Raw genomic sequence first — 25,530 nt, 5'->3', positions numbered from 1 at the left:
TCTGGATTTGTAGTCCATATCTGGAGACACGAAGCTGAGGAGAAGTTAAAGCAATTGAAAGGCTATCATTTTGGTTTCAGGTTTGAACTTCTTGTCACATCTAATTTGCCATCTGTACCTGCTTGGTAAGCAGTCATCCTCACTTGCTCCTGATTATTCTTAGGTTTCTTCATTTATCTTTGTTTAAATGTAGCATCTGAAAGGACCCCCAAACTGCCTCTGCCCTTAATAACTAATAACATTTAACAGATGGAAGCAAATGTAACCATACCCTCCCAATTCAATATAGGCTTGTAGCCAGATGAAATGAGTCTTGCATTTTCCAAGTTTTCCCTTGGAAACTGGTGGAATTAAATTAGTCATTATTAACTTGTTGGGACTATTAGGACAATCCTACAAAAGGGGGAAGGATAAAGTAGCAGCTTGTTTGCAGCTTCCCCGTCTGCCAAATCACACTGGCTTGGGGACAATTTTACTTTTCTTTCTATCTAGCAGTTTTGTTTTCATTTCAATGGTAGAGAAAATGTTTGTGCCAGCTGCAAACTGGAAAGAGCTTTGGAACTAAGACTGCCTGTATTTATCACAAGAGTATCCAATTTTAATGCCAGGGACTTTCTTGGCAGACAAATAGCAGGGCTGCTGAGACAGTTTCTCTCCCAACACGAGTGCTTCTTTGCTATACATATAGTTCTTACTTACCGACCACTTGTTCAATGACTTTTCAGTTACAATGGTTCTGAAAAATAATTTTCTGGCCATTTACAATCTCCACAACATCCTTCAATTAGAATAAGAAGTGGTATATAAGTCTAAGTGCTATTGCTATTACAGTCAATAGGCATTGTCTTATGCCTGGTTTTTGCTTCCTCCCCACTTAGAAGAGCAGAGAGATTGAAGAAAATGGGATTGTAAGAGAATAAGCAGTTTCTCTTCCTTGTATTAAAAGCAAAGTTATCATGCTGGCAACAGGAAAGGGTCAGACAAAAGAGAGATTGCCTACAGAAATTGCTTGCTTTTTTTCTTCCTTCCCTATCTGGGTGGAGAGATTGGAGAGAAATAAAATTAAAGAGTATTCTAAGATGGATAGAAAAATGCAAACTAATACAAACAACAACAAAATAGGACTTTCTCTTCAATTACAACAAATATAAACAATTTTAATAACTTATCTCTTAAAGTATAACAAATGATTTTTTCTTTTCATATCTCATTTCTTATCTAAGAATAAATCCTAAAACCTTATCATTTCAGTTCTGATGTTAGCAAAATTAAAAATACCATTAAAAGATTAAAAATATATCTTTTAACCTTGATCAAGTTAACCACGCTTGTATTCCTTCATTTTACTAATGTGCTAGAATTGGATATTTTTGTTCCATTTCACAAACTTTTTCAAAGCTTTAACAAATCTATTGTAACAAAATGATCTGGCTAACTCTTTTGGTTTGTTATTTATGTCATTCCTTTTAATTAAGGTATCAGGTGCCCTTTTAAAATCCACTTTTAGATCTGTCTCAATCTTGTCTGATAAAACTTGTTCCTTTTCCGTAACACTTTTTAAACAATTATTGATAGAGGTCGACATTCTTAGAATTAACCTCTGAATCCGTTGATCAAAAATATCCTTCAATACATCTGAAATAAAAATCTATCCAGTGTTAAACTATTTTGCTTCATTCTATACGGTATTTGTATTTGAAAGTAGAGTTTCAGTGATCTTCTCCTTCAGTTATAACCTTTAGTTCCTTCTAGTTCCCTCTAGTGTCCAATTTTTAAAGTCTTCAAAAGCATTACACCATGGGAAGGATTCTGTATAATTAATTCCAAAATCTTATTTCAAGTTTTCCAGACCCTTTATTGATGTTTAATTTTCTAAAATTAATGTTTAATCGCCTTTTTTGCTATTTATTTAAAAAAAAACCATTAAAAAAAAAAGTCCTTAATTTTGTATTTGAAACCTCTTTTTGCTAAGAATTGAAGAAAACGCATAGATGCTATAAATCCAAAGGTTCCTAATAGGTGAAAAGAAGTTAACAATTTCCAAAAACAATTAGTACACAGGAAATACCTGTGAAGCAAGGACTCATAAAGGTGCTGATCACAGTTTGAGCAAGGTGGCTGTTCTCTCATTTCAGAGAGCTCTAAACAGATATCACTGTCTTGTAGTCTCCTTATTAGAGCCGCTGTCTGGAGTACAGTACTTGTGGGAAACGTCAAGTCCTCTCCTTGTCTAGAGAGGAACTATTGAAGAGCTGGTCTACTCGCTGACTCTTCATTCTGCAGAGATGAAGCAGTTCCACCTTTCACAGAGCTGTCTTCAGTTTGCCATTTCTTTCCTGGAAAATAGGCACTTGAGCATTTCAAAGGACAGGGTAGTTGTTAGGAAGGGAAGAAAAGCTGAAGGTGTGAAACTTATTAATCTTGTCTCTTTCCAGCTAGAAAGCATAGTTGCAGTCAGGTAATTTCTCACTTAGTGACTGCTTAGCTTAGCTGTGGATTTGCTGATCCAATTCAGGCCATTAAGTGGGGACCTTCTGTAATCTTTTCCAAGTAGCAGATTTAGGGGTTAAGGCTGCTCTAGAAATAATAACTAGTGTAGTCGAGAAACAATGGATGTCTAGCTCTAGTTGTATACACTCCTGAGTAAATCAATCCCAGTCTTAGGCATTTTGAACTATCAAAATGGCAAATCCAAGGGCAGATCTGGCTTTGAGAAATTATTTCCATTTCAGAAAAAAAGAAAAAAAATCAATATATGCGGCACACCGTGAGTTTAGACTCAGCAAATTATTTGCTCTTGCTGCAAGAGGAATAGAGGAAAATGCTCAGCAAATTCTAATTCACTTCTGCAGAAGGCAATGCTACTGTTTTCCAGGAATAAAAGCAGACACCATAAAATACTTGCCATGGGTTATTTCTTCTCTCTCTCCCTCCTCAATCTTGCAGCAGCAGATACTATTTAAGTATGGTATTTAGAGTGATTGGCATATAATGACAGAAAATAAAATAATAATGGTAGTCTAATTAAATCTAGATGCTTACGATCAAGGTATTCAATGCATCTCTTCAGGATAGATAGCAACCCGAACCCAAAAATCACCATCCATTGGCAAGGATGGTTTGGCTTTCTTCTTGCTACCCTCCTTTCCTCTTTTCCCCCTTCTGCTGACTACAAATACTGTAGGAGCCAGTTCTCACACATTGTTTTATTTATGAAATTCCTAGATCCCCTTTATGAAAACACCCTTTGTGGATGCTGCTGAGTCCCTAATGAAAGCAATGTCTTCAAAAGGGGCTAAGTGCAACCCAGCCGTGTGGGGTCACCCACGAACGCTAATCCTAGAAGAACCTGGACACATTCTCTCTCTGGTTAAAGTGACATGGTGTAGAGCCATGTACTCCTTTTTATTTGGGTACCTAAAGAAATGGGGTATAATTACATATACATGTCAAATGATACAACTTCAAACGTATCTTTTGAGTTCTTCCTTTCCCATAGATATCAAGAAACAATTTCCTTGGAACTTCCTAAGAGCAGATGTTTATTCACACCTAATTTCTCTGAAGTCCTCTTCCTTATCTAGCTAATGCTCCTTAATCATCCTGCTGTTGTGTGCTCCAGGCAATGAAAATTCCCCCCTTTGATCCTATAACGTGGTGAAAACTTTGTTTATTGTGAGATGTTTATTTGAGCCCTGTAGTAATTGCCAGGAATGCAGATTAGTGTCCTCCTGTCCTGGTTTTATAGAATCAGGGTTTTTTTATGCTAGAGGTCCAGATTTTTAATAGAATCCTATTCTAACATAATTTGCTATGCTGCAACAACCCTTTATGAAAAAAACTTGCTGAATTTCATCCCTGATTGAGAAGCTTTGAACGTGAGAGAGACTTCTTTTTTTAGGGTGGGCTTATCATGTGGAGAATGGGTGGGGAGGGAAAGAACAAAAAAACCAAAGTAAGTAAAATACAGTAAATCAGATTAAAAAAGTAAAATAGATTGGAAGCAGATAGGAAAGTATAAACCTGGTTGTTGTTTTTTTAAAGTATTAAACAACAGATTATTCTCTCTACAATGAGTGGACAGTGGATATATAAAGAAAGAAGATGTGTAAGCTGTTCAGAGCAGAGCGAAAATAATTATGTAACAGACTGCCAAGAAGTGTTTGAAAGTATGCTAATAGGAAGTATGAAAAATAATGCTTAGGGGAATGATGAAGTGAAAAAGCTGCGGAGAAGAAAAAAGTGCATGTACGTAACAATGATTGCTGCAAAACTGAGGGTGAGGGAAAGATTTTACAAAAGGGTATAGAGAAATATGGTTGCAAGAATGTAGACAAAGAAAGGACAAAGTAAATGCCGTTACTTTTATGGAAATAAAATAGTTTTAAAGGAGGACAAAACAAGGAAGTGAAGCAAATTGGAATTAAACTGAAGTAAGAGAATGGTATAAGATTTATATGGAAATAATAGTGGTACTGTATATGAAAGAATGGGAGTAAAATTATGAAAAGGAAGCAAACATCGCTGTGAGCATGATGGAAAATGTGGAAGCTGCAGCGGCTGATTGTGTGACTGAAAAAATGTGAAAGGTGCAGGTGTGAAGGCCGCATCTGTGCCTGATAAATGGAAGAAAGGGAAAGATTGCATGAGTAAAGGCAAAAACGGCTAGTTTGTCATAGTACCATAGGAAGTGAATTCTGTACAAGAGGTAACAGAGGGTAAAACTTGGGAGATGTAGAGAGGCTTTAGTTTGAATATGATGTGTATAGGCCAGATGTTTGCTCTTCAGCAGATGATTGGGAAACAAATGCATGAATGTGAAACCTTGTACATTTCTTGGGTGAATTTACTGTATATTTCTTGAGTAAAAGAAAGCGTATGATAAAATGAACAAGCTTGAAAAATGAATGTTTTGCTCTCAATTGGATTGGAAGTTACTGAATGAGTAAGAATTGCATATGATGAAAGAAAAGCACGTGTGAAAATAAATTGAACCCCTTACTGAATGGTTCAACATTGAATGGACAGTAATAGTAGGGTGTCCTAGTTAAGGGGTCAGCAACCTTAAACACTCAAAGAGCTACAAAGATTCTAACCAGAAGCCCCCTGTTCAATTCTGGAGTCAACCAGGAGTCCAGTTCCGCCACCAAAAAGTACCCTCCTGGCACGCCCTTCTTCTCTTCACCCTAACCAGAATCTCCTCTCAAAATTATTGTGGCAACCGTCAATAGGGAGAGGGATGAAAGAGCCACATGCAGCTCCAGAGCTGTGTGTTGCTGACCCATACCGTAACTCCAGATAGTTTGGGGGAAGGTTTGCAGATAGTTTGGGGAAGGACTGGAGCTAGAACAACATATTCCATATTATCCTCCTATTGATGACAAGGTAAAATTCAATGAATTGATGGAGACCTGCTGAAGACAGAATGCAGAGTAGTTCCTGAGACTGCTTTTCTATATTAGACTGTATCTGAAGTCAGAATAATTTTTGTAGTTGTATAATCTGGAGAAATGTGTCAGGTGCAAATTTGTTAACAATACAGTCTTACAACTTGCAAATAGTTTTTTTCTCCCTCTCACTTATGTACACCTGTGGTGCCTGGTGTGATGCACAACTTGATGAGAGCGTTATTCACCTATTCAGTCACTGTCCCAGTTTCACCACCTACAGGGACATTATTTCAGTTTTCATTTCTAATAGAGTAACAGAGTTGGAAATGACCTTGGAGGTCTTCTAGTTCAAACAGGGGACCCTATATAATTTAAGACAAGTGGCTGTCCAGACTTATAAAAGACTTTAGTCATGGAGTACCCTCAATTTCTGGAGCAAGTTGTTCCACTGGTTAAGTGTTCTCACTATTAATTGTTAATCGTTCTAAGTGGTTAATTGTTCTCTAGCGGGAGTTCAGATGTCAGGAGGCCAGACTGTGAACAATTCTTCTACAGTGAAGCTCCTATTCTAAATTTGTTTACAGATCCCACTGACAGACACAGGACTAAGCAGAGGTGGGATTCAGCAGGTTCTGACCAGTTCTGGAGAACTGGTAGTGGAAATTTTGAGAACCAGTAAATACCACCTCTGACTGCCCCTCACCCCAATCTATTCCCTGCCTCCCAAGTCCCAGCTGATTGGGAGGCAATGGGGAAGTAACCTTCCCCTGGAGTGAGGTGGGAATGGAGATTTTACCGTATCCTTTCCCCTGCCATGCCCACAAGTAACGCCCACCAAGCCACATCATATTCACCAAGCCACACCCACAGAACTGGTAGCATTTTTTTTTAATCCCACCATTGGAACTAAGCTACATATAACTATGCATTTGTTTTTGGTTTGGTGTTGGTATCAGTTCATTTTACAACAATGAAAATCAATGGTTTATCATTTAAACATGATACGGGGGGGGGGGGAGAAACAAGTTGCATAATTGCTAAGCAGAAGATGTAAATATATGATGATTATTACAACTGTCATCTAAGTTTGACAATACAGAGCACCTCCTCCCAGTTTATATTCTGGAGGAATTATGAACAGAGGGATTTGGGAAGTGTGGGTGGAAAGACAGATTGGACGGAAGGTCATAGTCCCTAAAAAACCTCCATCTGTCAAAGCGATAGATTTATGAGTATATATTTAGTGTTAGGGAAGGCAAGAAGGGCAGCTTACACACACTCTCTCTCTCTGCTGGTCTTATATCTTTCCCACATTCTTCCTTGTCACTTTATCTTAAATATTTCTAAATAAAAATAGGAGAAAAATGAAAGAAATGGAAATGGTCTTGTGGCAGCAAAAGCAATAGAACTATCCTTGAAATAATGGGGTAAACACTTTAATTTTGAACACAGCAAGTAAAATAAGGATACCCCTTTTGCCAATTGGGGTTGTATATGACAGAATCAATTATAAGGTTTTTCATTTCAAGAGGACAAAATTTCCCTTTATTATGGTAGTACTGCATTTACCCTCTGCAAATTTAACACATAGGGAAAATGATATTTTCTCAGTTTAAAATTAAAACCTTGATGATTGTGTTGAAATGGTAAATAAATAATTGTGGCCCATGATAACAAATCCTTGTAGCTCTGCAAAGGCATATTAGCATGTCTTCAGTACTAATTACTTTTATTGCTTAATGTTTGCAGTGGAAATACTTTTTAATTCCCATTTGCATATTTACATTTTACAGGTCATCTTGGTAACAAGGAATGGTTAACAAAGCACATTAATCAAACTTTTAATTTGGTGCAGTTAGGTGCTTTTCAGCTATATCATGTACATACATATGTCTATCCCAGCGGCTCTGTCTGTTTGTGCTCTTGGGACCCTGGGTGTCTCCAACAGTGTTTCAAGGGTCGATGAAGTCAAATAAATATTTTTAAAATTCTCAGTCTTGATTTCGAATACAGTAAACCTTTATAGATATAGCCCATATAAACCAATGTTCTTTCCTCACTCCTTTTAAAACAATGTAAAGTGGAGGTCCTGAGATTTAATGTTTGAAAACGGCTAATCTATCCTGCTTTGTTGGATCAAGTGTTACACTTTGATCAGGGGATTATGTTTCTCTTTGCACCTTTTATTTGCTTATATCTTGTTTTCTTGAAGAAAATAAGGTATCAGCAAATAAAGGATGCAAAGACAAACATAATCCCTTGATCTAAGTGTAACACCTGATCCAGCAGCGTGTCTTTCAGTGTGGTAGGCACAAGTGAGCATCTAAAACCACCTAGATGCCTTCTGGTATTGTCATAGTAGTTTTGTATGATATTAGCAATATAACCTGGGACATAATGGAGGAGATCATCTCAGTGAAAAGTTGAAGTGCAGAATAACCCAGGATTTTCTTCTGGAAGACATAGATTCTGAAAAAAAATCCCTCAAGTGTACCCCTGGAACTAGTGTGACTTTATTCCTTAAAAATGTAACTTTGCAGGGATAAAAGCAAAGGAACAGTAACTTGGTGGATTCCAGAAGAATAAGGCCTAAAACAGAATTTTTTTTTTTAAAAAAAACCCCAGCTATTTTCCTAGATAATTTACAAGCTTACAAAAACATAAGCTCTCCAGCCAACCATGAAATACAAATGCCAAAATTAATCACTTAATGCCCTTTGCTTTAGGATTCAGCAAGCGGTTTAAAATATAACAGAACATTTTAAATGGCTAAAGACTGGAGGATAAAGAAAAACCTACAATATTTTGCAACCCAGTAATAAATGAAAAAAAAGGAAAGTTAACATGTAAAGATTTGCAGATGGGAATGAGAATAATGTTTAGAAGTTTTTAAATGTTTCTAGAATATATATATTTTAAAGCAAATTGATAAAACTAGTCAAGAGTGTTGGAAAAAAATGTGGTTCCAGAAGGAACTGAAAATAGCTAAAGTAATGAAATACGCACCTGTCTTTGCTGGTCTTTTTGGGACAAGCTACATAAGCATGATTTCTTGAATTATGAAGTTGAGCATAAGAAACTGATGTTCTCAAGTTCTTTTCATATCATCACACCTAGGAATGATGTCATCCCATTTATTATGTTTATCACTGGTTTATGGAAGCAATTTTCCTTTGGCATGTTTCACATTTATTATTAGATGAAGGGGATTTGAACACTTTGAGGGTGTGTGAAACTGAAGGGATGGTTAACAATCTCGCGTGACTTGATATTTTTTCCTCTATATTTCTCTGCTATGCAGTTATTACTGCACAGTGGTATCTGTACTTACGAACTTAATTTGTTTCATGATCAGGTTCTTAAGTAGAAGTTTGTAAGAAGAGATTTTTCCCATAGGAATCAATGTAAAAGCAAATAATGTGTGCGATTGGGGAAACCATAGGGGGTGGCGGAGGCTGTTTCCTCCCAGGAGATTCCTAGAGAGGCCCCATGGAGGCTTCTCCCCACCTTTTCGGGCCCTGTTTCCTCCCAGGAGATTCCTAGAAAGGCCCCACAGAGGTTTCTCCCTGCCTTTTCCAGTTTTGGTAGGCTCGGGTTTGTAAGTGGAAAATGGTTCTTGAGAAGAGGCAAAAAAATCTTGAACACCCGGTTGTTATCTAGAAAAGTTTGTAAGTAGAGGTGTTCGTAGGTAGAGGTACCACTGTACAGTACTTGATTTTTTAATGTTTAGCAACCGCTTACACTGCCTGGAGACAAATTGAATTATGCTGAAGTTGGTTTTGGTCAGCCAGATGTTTAGACTGGATTTGGCATTTTTATTGCATCCTTATTACCATTATTCCAGAGAAGCTTTACTAAACCCTGATGTCAGTGTATAGAGAAACCAGCTTTTCTTGTATTTTTAGTTTTATTTATTAAATTTTTATTAGATGATGTTTCTTAAGTGTTCTGGGCTTACTGAAGATATTAAAAATGAAAACTTTATTCTGTCTTTGCAGGAAACTATTTTTTAAACGATAACAAGTTGGAATAATTTCTGTAAATTCATAAGTAGCAATTTCTCTAAGCTGTTTGCCATCTCTAAAATGTCACTGCTATGTCGAAACTCAAGGCCATTATAGCAGACCTGGACAGTGACAATCCAAAATGTCTTTCTCTAAATATAGTTTGGGATTGTACTTGCACCATAGCAGTACTCAAAGTGATTGAAAATATTTAAGTGTTTTATTTATTTATTTATTTTATTTTATTTTAATTTAATTTAATTTATTTATTAGATTTGTATGCCGCCCCTCTCTGGAGACTCGGAGTGGCTAATAGGAAAACATCTTTTACCTCTTACTGAATTAATCACATTTGTTTTCTACAGTTTGTAAGAAATTTACAATTTCTTCCAGATTTATTCGGCAACAAGCACATATTTATTTACTAAGTTCCCTCAAAGGATCACAAAACAGAACTACAAATTGATTTCCAGCTCAACTCTAATTATTAAAAACAAATTCCACAACTGGCAGAAACATATTCAACACAGAAACAGTATCTTTTGGTTGACACAAAGTTTCTGAATTCTGAATTAAGGATGGACAAGAAACATTCTGATGGGAGAAAAATTCCCTGTCTAGCACAAGTCTGAAAGCTAGGAAGTCTAAACCGCTGATCCTAGTGACTGACCCAGATTGGATCAGTGAACAAAAAAAATAAATGAAAACATGCATGTATCTTTTTAGCATCCTTATGACTTGTATCTGGTTAATATATTCCTTCTTGGATATAATGATTTCCATGAAACATAATTGTTCACCATGAAACTAAGTCGCTCACATTCTCTCCATCTTTGTATGTTTGCCAAAGCTCCAGAAAATAAACTTTTATTTTATACTATAACTGGTATATGAAATTAAAAATATTCTATTATCTAGTTAATAAAATAATAGATTATTTCCTACAAGAGTAAAATATATTTTAAAATTATAGTTATACAAAGGTCATTTATGAAGAGGCTGCCTGCCCTTCCTACTTTTATTTTTCTTTTGACAACCCACAGCACATGTCATTATGCCTGGTCTAGTTTTTAAGATATAATGTAATAATGTGGAAGAACATTGAAATGGAATTCAACACAATGCGTCAACGATCTGAATAAGGCTGAAATGCAACGCATGTAATTCAGGGATGAGATTTAGAATAAGATGATGGGAACTCATTTAACCGAAATATTTTTATTAACACATTACAACTGCTGACTGTAACATCTCCATTTTTTTTCAAGTTGCCATATTTGAAAATCAAAAAGATTCTAATAGAATCTGACAGAAACTCTGCTGTAATTAAATGCACAGTCCCCAACTGTCTAGGTGAAATTCAATATTAAGTCATTTATTTGGGGAATACTAAGTGGTTTAAGGAACTTTCCACAGGTCATTAATCTGGTTTCTAATCCCAGCGGTTTGGCTTGAGGATTGTAAAAACCTTGGTTCATGGCACCATAAATTCTTCATATTTATTTCTCCAGTGGGGCATAATTCAGTAGCTTTTCGATCAGGTCTACGTGGGCAAGCAGCATTCTGCGACAGCAATATCTTTTCAGGCCCAAAGCATCCAAGGCGTCACTAAGAACAAACAAAAGCAATGGCATTTTCAAAGAAAGGCATGATGTTTAAATCAGATCCCAATAAAATAAATACAAATTTTAGGCCTTGTCCACAAAGGGAAGAAGGATGAGAGACAAAGAGAATATGAGAATCTGCAGCAGAAGATGGTGCAACTAAGAACTATAATAATCAGAGATCATTAGGGGGAAAAGTTGTGAAAGAAGTTGTCTCTTAAATGCTCTGTTAATTCTACTTGGATCGATTACTAGTTTTTAGATTTTTCTACTCATAAACATGTGCCTGATTTGATTGCCTTGAGCATTCCCACTTAAAATCACATCTGGTGTCTTGATAGTCTAGTGAGAGGAACTGCTGTTTTGATGGAAGAACCAAGACTATATATTGGGGAAAACAGATGCTTTTGACTAATTCAAATATTAACAAGTCAGATGTAGAAGATAGCTTCTGCCTGCAGGAAAATGTAAAAAGAAAATGTGGGGAACTTTTAGATCTATGATTTGTTTATTTTCTTTCCATCTCAATGCTTGGGACTTCTCTATCACAAAAGTCACAGTGTTGGCTTCTAACAATTTTCAGCATCTTCCGTTTTTCTTCTTCCCAACTGCACAAAATTGTACTTATAAAAAAAAAAAGACTCTGAACAACAACAAAAAAAGTATCTTTTGAAACAGAAGAGAAATGATGAGAAAAACTCAGGAACCCTTTGAAATTCCTAGCTTCCTCTCCTTTTCAAGCTATGACTGTCAATTTTACCTGAAACTAATTGTGGTGATTCCTCTCACCATGCTACCACTGTGTGCATTTTGCATTGTGAACACATATATACATATGCCTGCAAGAATCCACATTCTATAAAAGAACAGGATTGAAACCTAAAAGTAATTTACTGAACCAATAAACTACTCATTCAAATTAATTTGAACACATATTTCAATGCTGGGTGTTACTAGCATAGTGACACAAGAAAAAACATTTAATTTCGCACCCTCCACCCAGTAGTATAAATGCAATATGGCAGAAATTCATTGCTTTGTAATGATTTCAACTATCTAACCTTGCTATATCATCCTGGATTGATTGTATCACTCTAATTTTATCATTTTGATGCATGCAGTGGATTATTCAGATGGAGGAATAAGAAACTGTATGTTGGATTTAACTGGATACTTGTTCATTAGGCTCTTATATCCTCAAATATAGCTATTCAGCCTCTATTTAGTACAGTGATGGCGAACCTATGACACGCGTGTCAGCACTGACACGCGGAGCCATTTTAGGTGACACGCGGCCGCCGGAGAAACAGGGAGCTTAGAGTGGTGAAGATGCAAATCTCCCCGCTTTCCAATTTCCCACCGACTGCAAGTACAGCAACTGCAATTATTATTATTATTTTTCCTCTCCCCTTAATTTTGTTTTGCACCAATTTTTTAAAAAATTGCGCCGGTTGCAATTTTAATTTCACTCCCAGGGCTATTTACCCGGGGTCCTACTTTGCTTACATTAAACTGCTCATCCCATATCGCTCCGCCAGGAAATCTACTCCAACCTCCTCTCCCCTCCTTCGCTTCTTTCCCTCCACGAGCAGCGCATGGTGTCTCCTCACCTTGGGTCGATCGCATCGGGGAGGGCTGAATAACTTAATTGCCGTTTCTCTTATAGCTGTTACAGGTAAACCCTTGCCGGGTTATTAATTTGTAATTTTAAAAAATCATGCCGGGCTCGCAAAAAAGAGAGTGGAAAAAAAACCCTGCGTGGACGTCGCGCCATTTGCTTCCTCCTTTGGCGGCTCATAACTAGATTTTCACAACCCCCCCAGCCCCCTTGATAAGCTTTTTCTTGAGTCTGAACAGTTTGGGGGGTTCACCAAAGAGAAAAGTGAAAGAGAGGGAGAGAGGGAGAGAGGGAGAGAGGAAGGAAGGGTTAAATATAAAGGGAGAGAAGGAGAAAAAGAGGGAGGGGAAGAGGGGAAGGATGAGGGGTTATTATTAATTTGTAATTTAAAAAAATCATGCCGGGCTCGCAAAAAAGAGAGTCTGGAAAAAAAAAACCTGCGTAGACGTTGCGCCATTTGCACCCCCCACCGCGGAGGGAAAGCATTTGGCATCGGCACCGCCAAACCCCCCCTCCACGAGCAGCAAAAGCCTGAACGACGGCGACGAAAGGCAAACGGTGCACCCCCCCAGAAGCAGCAAAAGCCTAAGCGGCGGGGCGCGCCGTTTGCCTTTCGGCTCCGTCGTTCAGGCTTTTGCTGCTGGTGGAGGGGGGGGGGGTTGGCGGTGCCGAAAGGCAAACGGTGCACCCCGCCGCTTAGGCTTTTGCTGCATCGGCGCCCACCCCTCCAGAAGCAGCAAAAGCCGCCCTAAGCGGCGGGGGGCGCCGTTTGCCTTTCAGCTCCGTCGTTCAGGCTTTTGCTGCTGGTGGAGGGGAAGGCACCAAAGGCAAACGGCGCGCCCCGCCGCTTAGGCTTTTGCTGCTTCTGGAGGGATGCACCGTTTGCCTTTCGGCTCCGTCGTTCAGGCTTGTGCTGCTGGTGGAGGGGAAGGCGCCAAAGGCAAACGGCGCGCCCCGCCACTTAGACTTTTGCTGCTTCTGGAGGGATGCACCGTTTGCCTTTCGTCTCCGTCGTTCAAGCTTTTGCTGCTGGTGGAGGGGAGGTTGGCGGTGCCGAAAGGCATACGGTGCACCCCGCCGCTTAGGCTTTTGCTGCATCGGCGCCCACCCCTCCAGAAGCAGCAAAAGCCGCCCTAAGCGGCGGGGTGCGCTGTTTGCCTTTCGGCACCGCCACCCCCCCTCCACCAGCAGCAAAAGCCTGAACGACGGAGCCGAAAGGCAAACGGCGCACCCCGCCGCTTAGGGCGGCTTTTGCTGCTTCTGGAGGGATGCACCGTTTGCCTTTCGGCTCCGTCGTTCAGGCTTTTGCTGCTGGTGGAGGGGGGGTTGGCGGTGCCGAAAGGCAAATGCTTTCCCTCCGCGGTTGGGGGTGCAGGGCAGGCGCAGTCAGCCCCAGGAGACAGAGGGAATGAGAGAAAGGAAAGAGAGAAAGGGAGGGAGAGAAGGAAAGAGTGAGAGATAGAAAGGATAGAGAGAAAGAGGGAATGAGAGAAAGGAAAGAGAGAGAAAGGGAGGGAGAGAAGGAAAGAGTGAGAGATAGAAAGGATTGAGAGAAAGAGGGAATGAGAGAAAGGAAAGAGAGAAAGGGAGGGAGAGAAGGAAAGAGTGAGAGATAGAAAGGATAGATAGAAAGAGGGAATGAGAGAAAGGAAAGAGAGATGAGAGAGGAAGGAGGAGAGAGAAAGAGAGAGAGGAGGGGTAGCGAATTATGGATGTCAGAACTCACGCATGCATAGTAGCGTGCGCCCACACTTTTTAAAATTTTTTAAAAGAACAAGAGAAAGCATGAGAGAGAGAGTGAGAGAAAATAAGAGAGAGAGAAAGAACAAGAGAGAGAAAGCATTAGAGAGAAAGAACAAGAGAGAGAGAAAGAAAATAAGAGAGAACGAGAGAGAGAGAGAAGGAAAGCAAGAGAGAAAAAAAGATAGCAAGAGAGAGAAAGCAAGACAGATAGGGAGAGGAAAGGAGAGCGAGAGAAATGAGAACAAAAAGGGGAGAAAAAAGGAGAAATGAGAAAATGATTGAGGCAGAGAATGAGAGGAGAGAGAAACAAAAGAGAGAGAGAGGTGATTCTTGAAGCATATGGTAAAAAGCATCCAAATAATAAGAAACCCCCCCCCCAGCCCACACCTGTTTTTGAAAAGAATAAAAGATAAAAAAAACCCAGCCCTCAACTGGTTTTGGAAATGGTTCGAGTGTATACACACACACACATAAGGGGGGGAGAGAGACAGGGATGGAAAAAGAGGAGAAGTGAGAGGGAGAAGGAATGAGGGGAAAAGGGAGGAAGAGAGAGAAATGAGAAACATGAGAGAGAAAAGGGGGAAGGACAGGAGAAGTACCCAGAAATGAGACAGTGGTATAAATTTCAGGAGGGATGATTGATGATTGACTGTATTTATAAGGGGATGTTACATGGGATTGTATATATGAGGGGGTTATTTATGTATGTATGTATGTATGTATGTATGTATGTATGTATGTATGTATTTATTTATTTATTAGATTTGTGTCATTTTGGTTGGTGGTGTGCCCCAGGATTTTGTAAATGTAAAAAATGTACCGCGGCTCAAAAAAGGTTGAAAATCACTGATTTAAAGCATATGGTAAAAGCACTTAAATAATAACAGAGAAAGAAAACCCCCAACCCTCACCTGTTTTTATTAATAGTTATGTTTTTGAATTTGCTGGTTGTTTTAGTTTTAATAATAATAGAGTTTTGTTTTGTTTTATTATTAATTTCTTTTAATAAAAAAGAAGGGATTTATTATTTATTTATATTTATATTTATTTTTGTTTGTTTATCTGTCTATCTACCTACCTACCTACCTACCTATATATCTACCTACCTACCTACCTATATATATATATACTTCTATGCCGCCCAGTTTTTTTCTCAAGGTGACACACCACCCGAGTTATGCTCAGTTTTTTGGCGAATTTTGACACACCAAGCTCAAAAGGTTGCCCATCACTGATTTAGTAGAACAGCTTATTGGGGCTTAATCCTGACCTTCCAGGTAAAAATTACATTTGTTTCTATTTTATATAAATCCAGGATTTCAATAAGGACTAATTAGCATCTTTCAGATGGCATAGAGGTACTAACAAAGATAGCAATAGTCTCAAAGAAAGGTGGCATTTTTCAAGTACTTATTGCATATTTTGCCATGTAAGTACATTCTAAAGGGGACTACAAGTACCGTACTTCTTAATTTACAACAGCCGTTGGGATGGAAATTTCAATAATTCAGGATTACTTTTATTGATTTGGGTAAGAATTTTTGTAGGCATAAAATATCTAGAGCATTTAACATTCAGTTGGAGATGACAGTCACTCACAGATCAAGTAAGAGAAAAATGAAAAAAATATAAACAGAGAACTGATAAGCACAAAACAGCAATCTGTAGTTTCCCCAACAAGTTCCAGATTTCCACACCATATGAAAGCTTCTTCATAAAGTTCAACCTCAAATCTATTCAAGCAACAATAAAACTAAAAATAGATCATTATACATTTTAATGGGGTATTATAATTGTTGTATTTGTTTTATTAGTGTTTTGATGAACATCTCAGCATACATAGGCTGCAGGGTTGTATATGTTTATATGGAGATGATTTTATTGAACTCCAAGGAGTTTATTTCTAAGTAGAAATGCATATAAACACATAAATTTCCACCAAAATTGCAGAAAAGCTGAGTGCTGCAAAATGATTGTAATATACCAATTTTTATGAACCCATGCTTCAGCTTTTAAAAACCCTATATCTGATAATATGAAGCTAAACAATTAAGCAGAAATGATCATGTTTTTTTCTTCAATATTGTTTTTAGTCAGTGCTGTTTGAAGGAACTCAATGTAAATGAAAAGCAACATTTTGAAATACGGCAGAATCTCTGCATCTCTGCACAACTAGCTTATTCAGGTGACCTGACCCTTTTTTATTACAATAAATTATTTTAATAATATCTTACATTCTTGAGTATCCTGAAAATTGTCAGATGACAGTTACTACAGACAATTCTGCTGCTAGGAGGAATTCAATTATGCATTGTATGCTCACTTGGCTAATCTAAAATCATACAATAAATTGCAAGAGAATTTAGGCATACACTCAAATCAGATGTATTTATCATGCAAATATTTCAGTAATATGCTATTTAATCTCAGTCTGTAGATCCATAGTTTCTAATTCTGTACTCGCAATGAAAAATCAATGGATATCATAGCATGATTAACTGCAAACAGAGACAATTCTACCAAGGTAAGGAAAATGGTGAATATAGCACAAAAGAGAATAATAGATAATAGTTTCCAAATGCTAGCAATCAATGGAAGAAAGGTTTTTCAGGCTTTTATAGTACATAATAGGATTCAACATAATGTGCTATTATTTAAGATTATAAATTATATAAATTGTTATTATTGAAAAACAGTACAACATGACTGCAAATATAAGCAAACCTTTTTTTTAAAAAAAAGAGTACATTAGTATTATGGGCTAATGGAACAAGATTAATATTTTAAAATCAATCAAATTATTTGATCTGTTTTGACAATGTAACAAACTAAAGTATTACTCAGAAATACATGTCTAACAGGACACTACAAGGGAATAATTAAGCAATGTCTTATTCTGTACCAGTTATCAACTGAAAGCCCAAGAAAATTAGCAACATTTGCATTCAGGGGCATGAAAATAAGATACTTAACTATTACACTGCAATCCAAATTGTTAATTGATAAAATAGTTGCTTATCTCACAAAACAGTTATAAAAATAACTAGAGAATGCATACCCTTCTGTATATTCTGCTTGCAAAAGGCCAAGATACGCCTCCCATTTATTTCCAACTATTTTACCACAAGTGAAGCATCTCACAGGTATAATCATTTCGACCTATGAAAATATAAACCAAACAGCATTTAGGCAAGCTGATATTAAGTGATTCACACCCAATGTTATGACCTTTTTGCCATGGTTGTATATGTGAATCATTGCAATTATTAAGTGAATCACATGATCATTAAGTGAATTCTGGCTTCCCAATTGACTTCAATTGCTGGGAAGATCACAAATGGGTACCATGTGACATGCTCCTGAATTTTGATTACAAGACTGGAAATGCTGGGATGATCAAAAATGTGAGGAGTGGTTATAAGTCGCTTTTTTCCAGTGCCATTGTAATTTTGAATGGCCATTAGATGAATAAGTCAAGGACTACCTATATAACCCATCTCAAAACATATTTCCTTGGATAGGGGCACAAAGGACATAACTGTTTAAATGAATGTGGCTTGAATGGTGGGATATCTTGGAAACCCAAGTAATCAGGATCAATTAACTAGGCAAAAAATCCCATCTGACTATATCTATTTTAAAAAAATGTTTACAGTATATACATATTTCTGGTAGGTGGGGCTTGCTGCCACCCCTTTGGTCAAGGAATTTCAGGTCTAGATGAGCATTTTTTTTGCCATGGTTCCTACCCTTTGGAACACCTTGCAAGAGCCACCCCCTCTCTTTGCCTTTCAGAAGGGCTAATTGACTATATTTTGAATATGAGAACCCAGCTTTAAATGTTGGCTTAATCACCAAGCTCTCTGAGTAACCCAGATTGTTGGGGGCAATATGCTGACTCTGTAAACAGCTTAGAGAGGGATGTAAAGCACTGTGAAGCAGTATACAAGTCTAAATGCTTTTGGTAACTAATAAATGAAAGGTCCTTGATGCTCTCTGAGTTTGGTTATTTTCTTGCAGACTAAGTAACATCATCAGCCTGGTGCTGATGTTACCTAGTTTAGGTAATAAAACATCTGCAAGAAAACAACCAATTCAGAGAACACCAAGGTCCCCTCATTTCAACCCTGAGCTGCAAATATTCTCCTTCATTGGTAACCAATACATGTATTACATTTTCTTAGCCCAATATCAAATTATCTTGCTGGATTGTTTTACATTCTTCATTTCTCAATAAATGTTCTTGTGACCATTTTTTATGGTATTTGAGCTCCTGGTATCTCTGGGATGAAGAGGGAATTAGAACTAGTCTGTATCAGCATGATCGTGTGCAAGATGTCTGTGTACTCAAATGCAATTAATAAATCAGCTTGCAAATGAGTATTGCCCTGAAGAACAGAATGTTAAGTGACAAAAGTACTTGTATTTAGTGAAACTAATTGGAAACTGAATATGGTTAAAACTGCTTTAATAGTTATTCTGCTTCACTCATGAAATGTTTTCCAACAGCTCATGTGATTCTGCATTTTTCTGTTTTAAACAGCTGATGCTTCTAGATAAGAATTCTTGCATTATTGACAATAAAAATACACGATTCTGTTCTTTCCTTAGTTGACTTTAAATAAAAAAATAAAAAAATATGAACAGAATATAATGAAAGATGGTATCTAGTTATTTGATAAAATTCTGCAAGGACCATTTTGCAATAAATGTTTTATCTGATGGAAGTGTTTCTAGAGCAGATTTTTCTTATGTAAATATTTAGCCTTATTTAAGGAATTGTGCAGAGGATCAGATTGTATCAATCTCTATTTGCAATTCTGTGTTTTCTCATTACTCATTTCAACTCTTTTACTGTAGGGGAAAAATCTAAGATAGAAAAGATCTAATAGTTTTCAAACACTTTTGTGATGCTTCTAGAGATAAGGTTTCTTTCTGGACAGTCACATGGTTCATTTAGACTTTCATTTGGGCTGTGTGCAAATGTTGTCATCCTCCATTTGTAATCTTCCCTGTCTCCCCCCTCATTATTCCATCATTTCTGGGGGGGGGGGGAGGAAACATTGGAATTGTTACAGATTGGCTGTTTGTGTGCTATTGCTCATCTAATCAATGATAATGTATTCGTTAATACACCATTATAGTGACTCATAAATTAACCAGCCACGCACAGCACTGTAGACCAAAATTTCACAGCATGAAGTACCCTTTATATGTGCACACTTTTATGTGAAGCCTGACCGGTTTTGGTTGTACAACACATACTGTAATTTAATAATGTTGTACAACATATATTGTAATTAAATGAAATTAAATATATTGTACAACCCAAACCCGGCAGGCTTCACATATAAGTTCTTATGGAGTATGTTTAGCGTTAGCTCAGCACTGTATGTTTGTGTCTCAAGCTGTTAACTCCTTATATTATGCGTAGTCCAAGGTTTCTTCCCGCTAAAAAGCTTTTTCTGGGAATCCCACGACGACATTTCCGAAACAATTTTTCGCCCTTTCTTCGTCAGGTTTATCTTTTGTAAAGAAAAGAGGCAGAAAGATAACAATAAAAACCAAACCGAAAGGACACGAGCTGCAATTATACTGGCGTGTCGGTCCCTGTTGGGGAAAATAAAAGACATTCCAAGTCTGGGCGACATAGGACACGGCACGTTCTATTTCCAAACCTTAATAGCCAAAGGCACGCTCTTCTCTAGCCACTCGGGATCACCTACCACGCCGAGCCGCCAACGGCTAACTCCCGTTCTACACCTCAGGCAACAAAGCTACTGCTGGTCCACGCTTTCGCAAGGCCACGCCCACTCCCGCGGGCGCTACTACTACTCCGTAAAAGGGGAGAAATAACTTTTGCTGCCTTCCCTAAGCGTGTTTTAGTTTCCCAGGGCAGTAATAGAATACAGGCGCGTGTGCCCATAGACATCAACGTGATCTTTGACAAGCGTAAAAAAAAAATCCCACCGCTTTTTTAAAAAAATCCCAATCGATCCCACCCCGAGTATAAAACATGGTACGTCCCGAAAGGTACGGCACCGCGGTTGGCTCAAGATAACTGCGTTCCCTTCACAGCTTCGCGATTCTCGTGCGCTGCGCGCCGAGTATTTTATCTGCCTGGTGCGTTCGGGTGGCGGAGCGCCGAATTTTTAAAGGCAGCGGCTGAGCTCCGGGGCTCGTCGGGAGCAGCGGCGAGGCGGCCAAGGTATGTTTCCCCCGTTTCTTCTTCTTTTTCTGGCGTCGCCGCGGTGCTGTTTGGACGACACTTGTTGCCGAGAGTTTTTCCCCCCCTCCAACGGGGAGAGTTCGGATGCAAAGGCTCGTCGTCTCCCCGCTCCGCTGACCTGCTCCGCAAACTGGAAAGCGCAACTGGTGGTGTTGCCATTGAGCCCCGCTAAGTTTCCCCCCCCCCCTTGTTGAATGGAGCAACGCTAAGACTAAAGAAAATCAGCTGAGGGGAGGCAGCGGATAGGAAACCAGCCGCTTGCTGGGCTGGTCGGTCTGCCCGCGATGTTACGCAGGAGGCCGGTTGGCTTGTTCCGAGTGATTTCTTCTCGCATTTGCCCTTCCAAACCGCTCGAGTTAAAGTAGAGATTTGCGCTTTTGCATTGCGCGGGGAAAAGATGCGGGAGAGGTGACTGCGATGTCACGCCGGGCGTTTTTTTAAAAAAAATCTCGAGAGGGAAACTCTAAATTTGTATGCCGCTCCGAGTCTTCGTAGAGGGGCGGCATACAAATCTAATAAATAATAATAATAATAAATGGAAACCCGGTGCTGGTATAATAATAATAATAATAATAATAATAATAATAATAATAATAATAATAATAATAATGATATGATGATGATGATGATGATGATGATGATGATGATGAACGTGCTTAATTTGGGTCCCGAGTCCATTTTGGAGTAGGGCGCCTTATAAACTTAATAAATTAAATACATTAAATTAAGAATAATACCGAACCTTCCTTCCTTTTTAACTTGGGAGACCGAGTTAGTGAGGAGCAAGCGGTGATCCCTCCCCCCTGTCGCGTTCTTCCTAGGCTCGTCGTTTTTCATTGCCGAAAGAAAGGAGGCATTTGCCTGCCTTGAGCCGGTGACTGTGTCAGCGTCGCGCGAAAACTTGCCCGGTATAGATGTGGTGGTCCTCCCCCGTTTAATTTCTCCAGTCTTGAAAAGCTTTCCCGCCTCCTCGGCTTGACTGAGGCAAATCAGCTGCTGTTTTTATTTGGTTACATCCCGCGCCCCTTTTTCTTCAGAGGTGTAAACCCCGTGTGTGTTTGTGTCAGTAGGTTTTACACCCCGAGAAGGCTGCAGAGTCCTTAGGGAGTTGCGGGCGGCAGACAAATGGAATGAATGAATAAATCAATAATAAGCGTACGGCCTTTGAGGGGAGACGTTTACATTTTGGGAGGCGAGTATAAACCCACCCGATTGAAATCGGCGGGCGCGCTTACAAGAGGGAGCAAGTCCCGTTTTGCTCAATTGGTCGGACCTCGCTCTGATTTTTAAGGCTGTCCGTCGGGGGGGGGGGACAAAACAAGTGCGAGGATGCTGCCCTTGCTTCCGAGTATTTCGATGTGCTTCGGCCTCCTTCGTGCAAATGTTATGAGGCGTTTCGGAAGGAAGGGATGGTTAGGCGAGCGGAGATCGCCCCGCGGAAACTTAAAAGGCGGCGCGCGGTGTGAAAAGTGCGCTGAGGATGTTGAGCGCTGGTGAAAGTAAACGGGGGGGGGGGGCGGATTACGTATGCCTAGTTTACTCCGCGTTCCTATAAATCCAATGAATAGGCTCCCCTCACAGTGCGGACCGTTGTTGATTGTCACAAGACTCGAACTTTTCTGCCCTTGTGAGTTTGGCTGAAGCAACTGGGTGTGGCCTATTTGATTTTAGCGTGATTTTGGCTCGCTCACTCTGGGCCAGATGTGCTGAAAAAGCTCTCTAGAGTCTAGACTACTTTCTTTCCAACAGCTGGGAGTTATTCACACTTGCGTTTAAAACAGAAACTTCTACCTTTAGGAGGATTGTGGTCCAGTGATAAAGTTGGAATGGGGTGGAGTTATAAATCATGGGGAACGGGAGAAGATTTGAACAATATAAGAGGCCTTAAGTAGTGATTATGATGAACTCAAAGATCTCCTAATGACCATAGGTTAGAAATCCATCCAAAAATGTCCTTCCTTCAGCCTATCCCAAACATCTTTTTGGTAACCTTGGTGACTTTAAATCTGAAGCATGCACAACTCTATTAGCTCCCTACCATAGCTCCCTGAGTCATCCCAGAAGGATACCATGGTCAATGGTCAGTGAAGGGCTACCAAAAAGTTTACTACCACACTGTGGGTGTGGCTTATGCAGGATGCTCTGCATTTTCTTTCAACATCTTTCAGTGCAAATTGGGTGTCTGGAATTAAGCTCCATTTTCGTTACCCCACTGCGTTCCCCCCCATCCAGGCAGTAGCCCACCCCTGTCAATGGTGTTGAAAGCCGCTGAGAAGTCAAGTAGCAGCAAGATAGAGGAATGACCCCTATCTCAGGCATTCCAGAGATCATCCATCAGCGTAACCAAAGCAGTTTCCCGGCTATAGCCAGCTCTGAAGCCAGATTGACAAGAGTCCAGATAATCTGTTTCATCCAATGACCATAGGAGTTGAAGTGCCAACACTTTCTCAACCTTTCCCACAAAGGGAAGGTTGGAGACTGGACAAAAGTTCTTTAATTCTGCTGGATCCAGACAAGGCTTCTTGAGGTGGGGTCTCACCACCACATCCTTTAAGAGCCTTTATTAGGACTTATTTAGTGGAGATACAGACAGCAAAATGCTCACATTTTGCCGCACTTACTGCATCCACTGATTCACTCCCAGCTGCCCTATTTAGGGTTACTTAATCCCTCCTTAATGTATGGGGAGCAGAGGAGCCCCTGTGGGGTAGAGCTGAGGAATTTGCTCAGTTTCTATCTGATAAAATCATGCAGATTCGGACGGACCTGGACTCAGATTGAGCAATTTCGACCTAGATGACAGGAACAGGTCTTAATCCTATTATATGGGATGAATTTGAGCCTGTGACAACTGAGTAAGTAGACAAGGCTGTGGGAGCGATGAGTTCCTCAACTTGTTTCTTGGACCTCTGCCCCTCCTGGTTAATTTCAGGCAGCAGGGAGGTGACACAAGGCTGGTTTTAGGCTTTAGTTAATGTGTTCTTGAATGAGGAGTCCTTCCCACAACCTTTAAAAGTGTCCAGTCAGACTTGGAGTTACTGGTCCTCAAGTGTTGTTCTAGACATCTCTTCTGGCGCTTCATCTCCCGGAGCTCCTCAGTAAACCAAGGAGCTTTCCTGGATCCATCACTGTGGAGAGGTGGCAAAGACACAATCTGGTCCAGTGCCCCCAATGCTGCCCTATTCCAGGCAATCACCAGGGACTCACCCGGATTGTGGACAAGAGAGTTCAGTATCACCCCAAGCTCCTTTTGGAACTTTTCAGGGTCCATTAGGCATCTGGGATAGAACCACTTAATTGGCTCTGTCTTCCTGTGATGGGGGAGTAGCATCCTAAAGCCTAACCTCAGTAGGAAATTATTTGAACATGACAAGGGAAAAGAATCTATACTCCTTAATTCCAGATCATCTATCCACTGCCTCGAGAGGAACACCAGGTCAAGTGTGCACCCCCCCCATGAGTCGGACCCTGAACTACGTGGGTCAGGTCCATGGTTGTCATGGAAGCCATGAACTCCTGAGCCACATCAGAGGGATCACCAAGTGACAGCAAATTGAAGTCTCCCAGCACCATAAGCCTGGGGAACTCCACCGCCAACCCAGCTACTGCCTCTAGCAGCTGTATATAATACTGCTACATAAGTGGCAATTAGTACATAAATTAAAAGTAACAGGGAGGTGTATGACAAATATATATTAATGTATCATTGATTCTGGTTCTTACAATATTGATCTCAGTGTAAGCAAAGTAGTGAAAGAAATATCAGTACTCTTGGTATATCAGTACCCAGACCTTGTAGAAATAGAAAAAAAATAGGGAACAATACAGAATAGCCCACTGAGCACTAATTTACACCACAGACATGGTACTTAAAACCAAGACTACAACTGCAGCTAGCCAATTATACAACCTGAAATCAGACCAGGACTCAGGAAAGTATTTAAAAGCGAGTACTCTCCCAGACAATCCAATCCAAAGAACACTGATTTTAGATTTAGATTCATTCTTAGAGTTGGACCTTGTAGGTGGTCATCTAGTCCAATCCCCTGCTCAAGCAGGAGTTCCTACACCATTTGTGACAGATGACAGTTCAATCTCCCTTTGAAAGCCTCAAGTGTTGGAGCTGTCACAACCTCTGCTGGCAAGCTGTTCCACTGGTTTCTCCTCATTTCCAGGTTGAATTTCTCCTTGGTCAGCTTCCATCCATTACTCCTTGTTTGGCTTTCTGGTGCCATACAGCCTGATACCCTCCTCTCTGTGGCATCCTCTCAAGTATTGGAACACTGCTATCATGATGCATCCTTGAATTGGGACGAAACGTTTGCAACCAAATTGCTAAGCTTACATACTGCTGTACAATGCTTTACAACTCTCTCTAAGCGGTTTTCAGAGTCAGCATATTGAACCCTCCCACCCCAACAATCTGGGTCCTCATCCTTGGAAGCATGGAAGGCTGAGTCAACCTTGAGCCTGGAGGGATTTGAAGTGCCAGATTACAGGCAGCTAGCAGTTAGGAGATGTTGTGGTTCAGCCTGGGACCCCTCCGGGAATGGCTGATTTGCTGTCGGCTTCCAGCTCAGAGGGAGAGGCTGAGGACCAGGAGGTGCAGACTGACGAGGAAGCGGAATCCCAGGCTGAAGAAGAAGGACAGCCAGAGTTCCACCAGGGGGAGCTCTCCCCAGCAAGCAGCCTGGATTCCCTGGGGGAAGATGCTCATGACATCATAGATATGCGACAAAGGAGAGCTAATCAGAGACGAACTCAATTGGCTAGGTATTTCCAGCATTAGAGGTCACAGCTGGGTTTGGGTGTGGTGCTTGGGAAAGGATAAAAGGCGGTCCCACCCTTCCTGGCTTGTGGAGTTTTATCTTGGAGATTCGTGAGACCTGTCTGTGAACTTTGGTGGCTACAATCCTGGTTTGTGCCTTGGACTATTGAAACC

General features: G+C 39.9%; 2 protein-coding genes across 3 annotated transcripts in view; one reads left to right on the top strand and one right to left on the bottom strand.

The window, feature by feature from the left end:
• Positions 1 to 9,856: 9,856 nt before the first annotated feature.
• On the bottom strand, positions 9,857 to 20,189 carry POLR2L (RNA polymerase II, I and III subunit L). Of its 2 annotated transcripts, none has more exons than XM_070765288.1 (3): positions 20,086 to 20,189; positions 17,418 to 17,518; positions 9,857 to 11,002 (listed from the first exon to the last, which is right to left on the bottom strand). In XM_070765288.1, the coding sequence occupies exons 2-3, from the start codon at positions 17,510 to 17,512 to the stop codon at positions 10,894 to 10,896; spliced, it is 204 nt and encodes a 67-aa protein (XP_070621389.1). In that variant the 5' UTR covers positions 17,513 to 17,518; positions 20,086 to 20,189; the 3' UTR covers positions 9,857 to 10,893. The 2 variants fall into 2 exon arrangements, with proteins under 2 accessions (XP_070621389.1, XP_070621380.1); XM_070765279.1 differs by having other exon boundaries at positions 20,038 to 20,174.
• A 218-nt stretch (positions 20,190 to 20,407) lies between these two features.
• Positions 20,408 to 25,530, top strand: part of TSPAN4 (tetraspanin 4) — a 952,022-nt gene continuing 946,899 nt past the window's right edge. Inside the window, exon 1 of the mRNA XM_070765236.1 lies at positions 20,408 to 20,567. The gene's annotated coding sequence lies outside the window, so the exon portion shown is untranslated. The remainder of the gene's footprint in view (positions 20,568 to 25,530) is intronic.

Source organism: Erythrolamprus reginae, chromosome 1 (assembly GCF_031021105.1).
Source record: "Erythrolamprus reginae isolate rEryReg1 chromosome 1, rEryReg1.hap1, whole genome shotgun sequence".
In the NCBI taxonomy this organism is placed as follows: domain Eukaryota; kingdom Metazoa; phylum Chordata; class Lepidosauria; order Squamata; family Dipsadidae; genus Erythrolamprus; species Erythrolamprus reginae.
The sequence above is the reverse complement of the archived record's forward strand: the minus strand, read 5'-3'. Positions and strand labels throughout refer to the sequence as shown.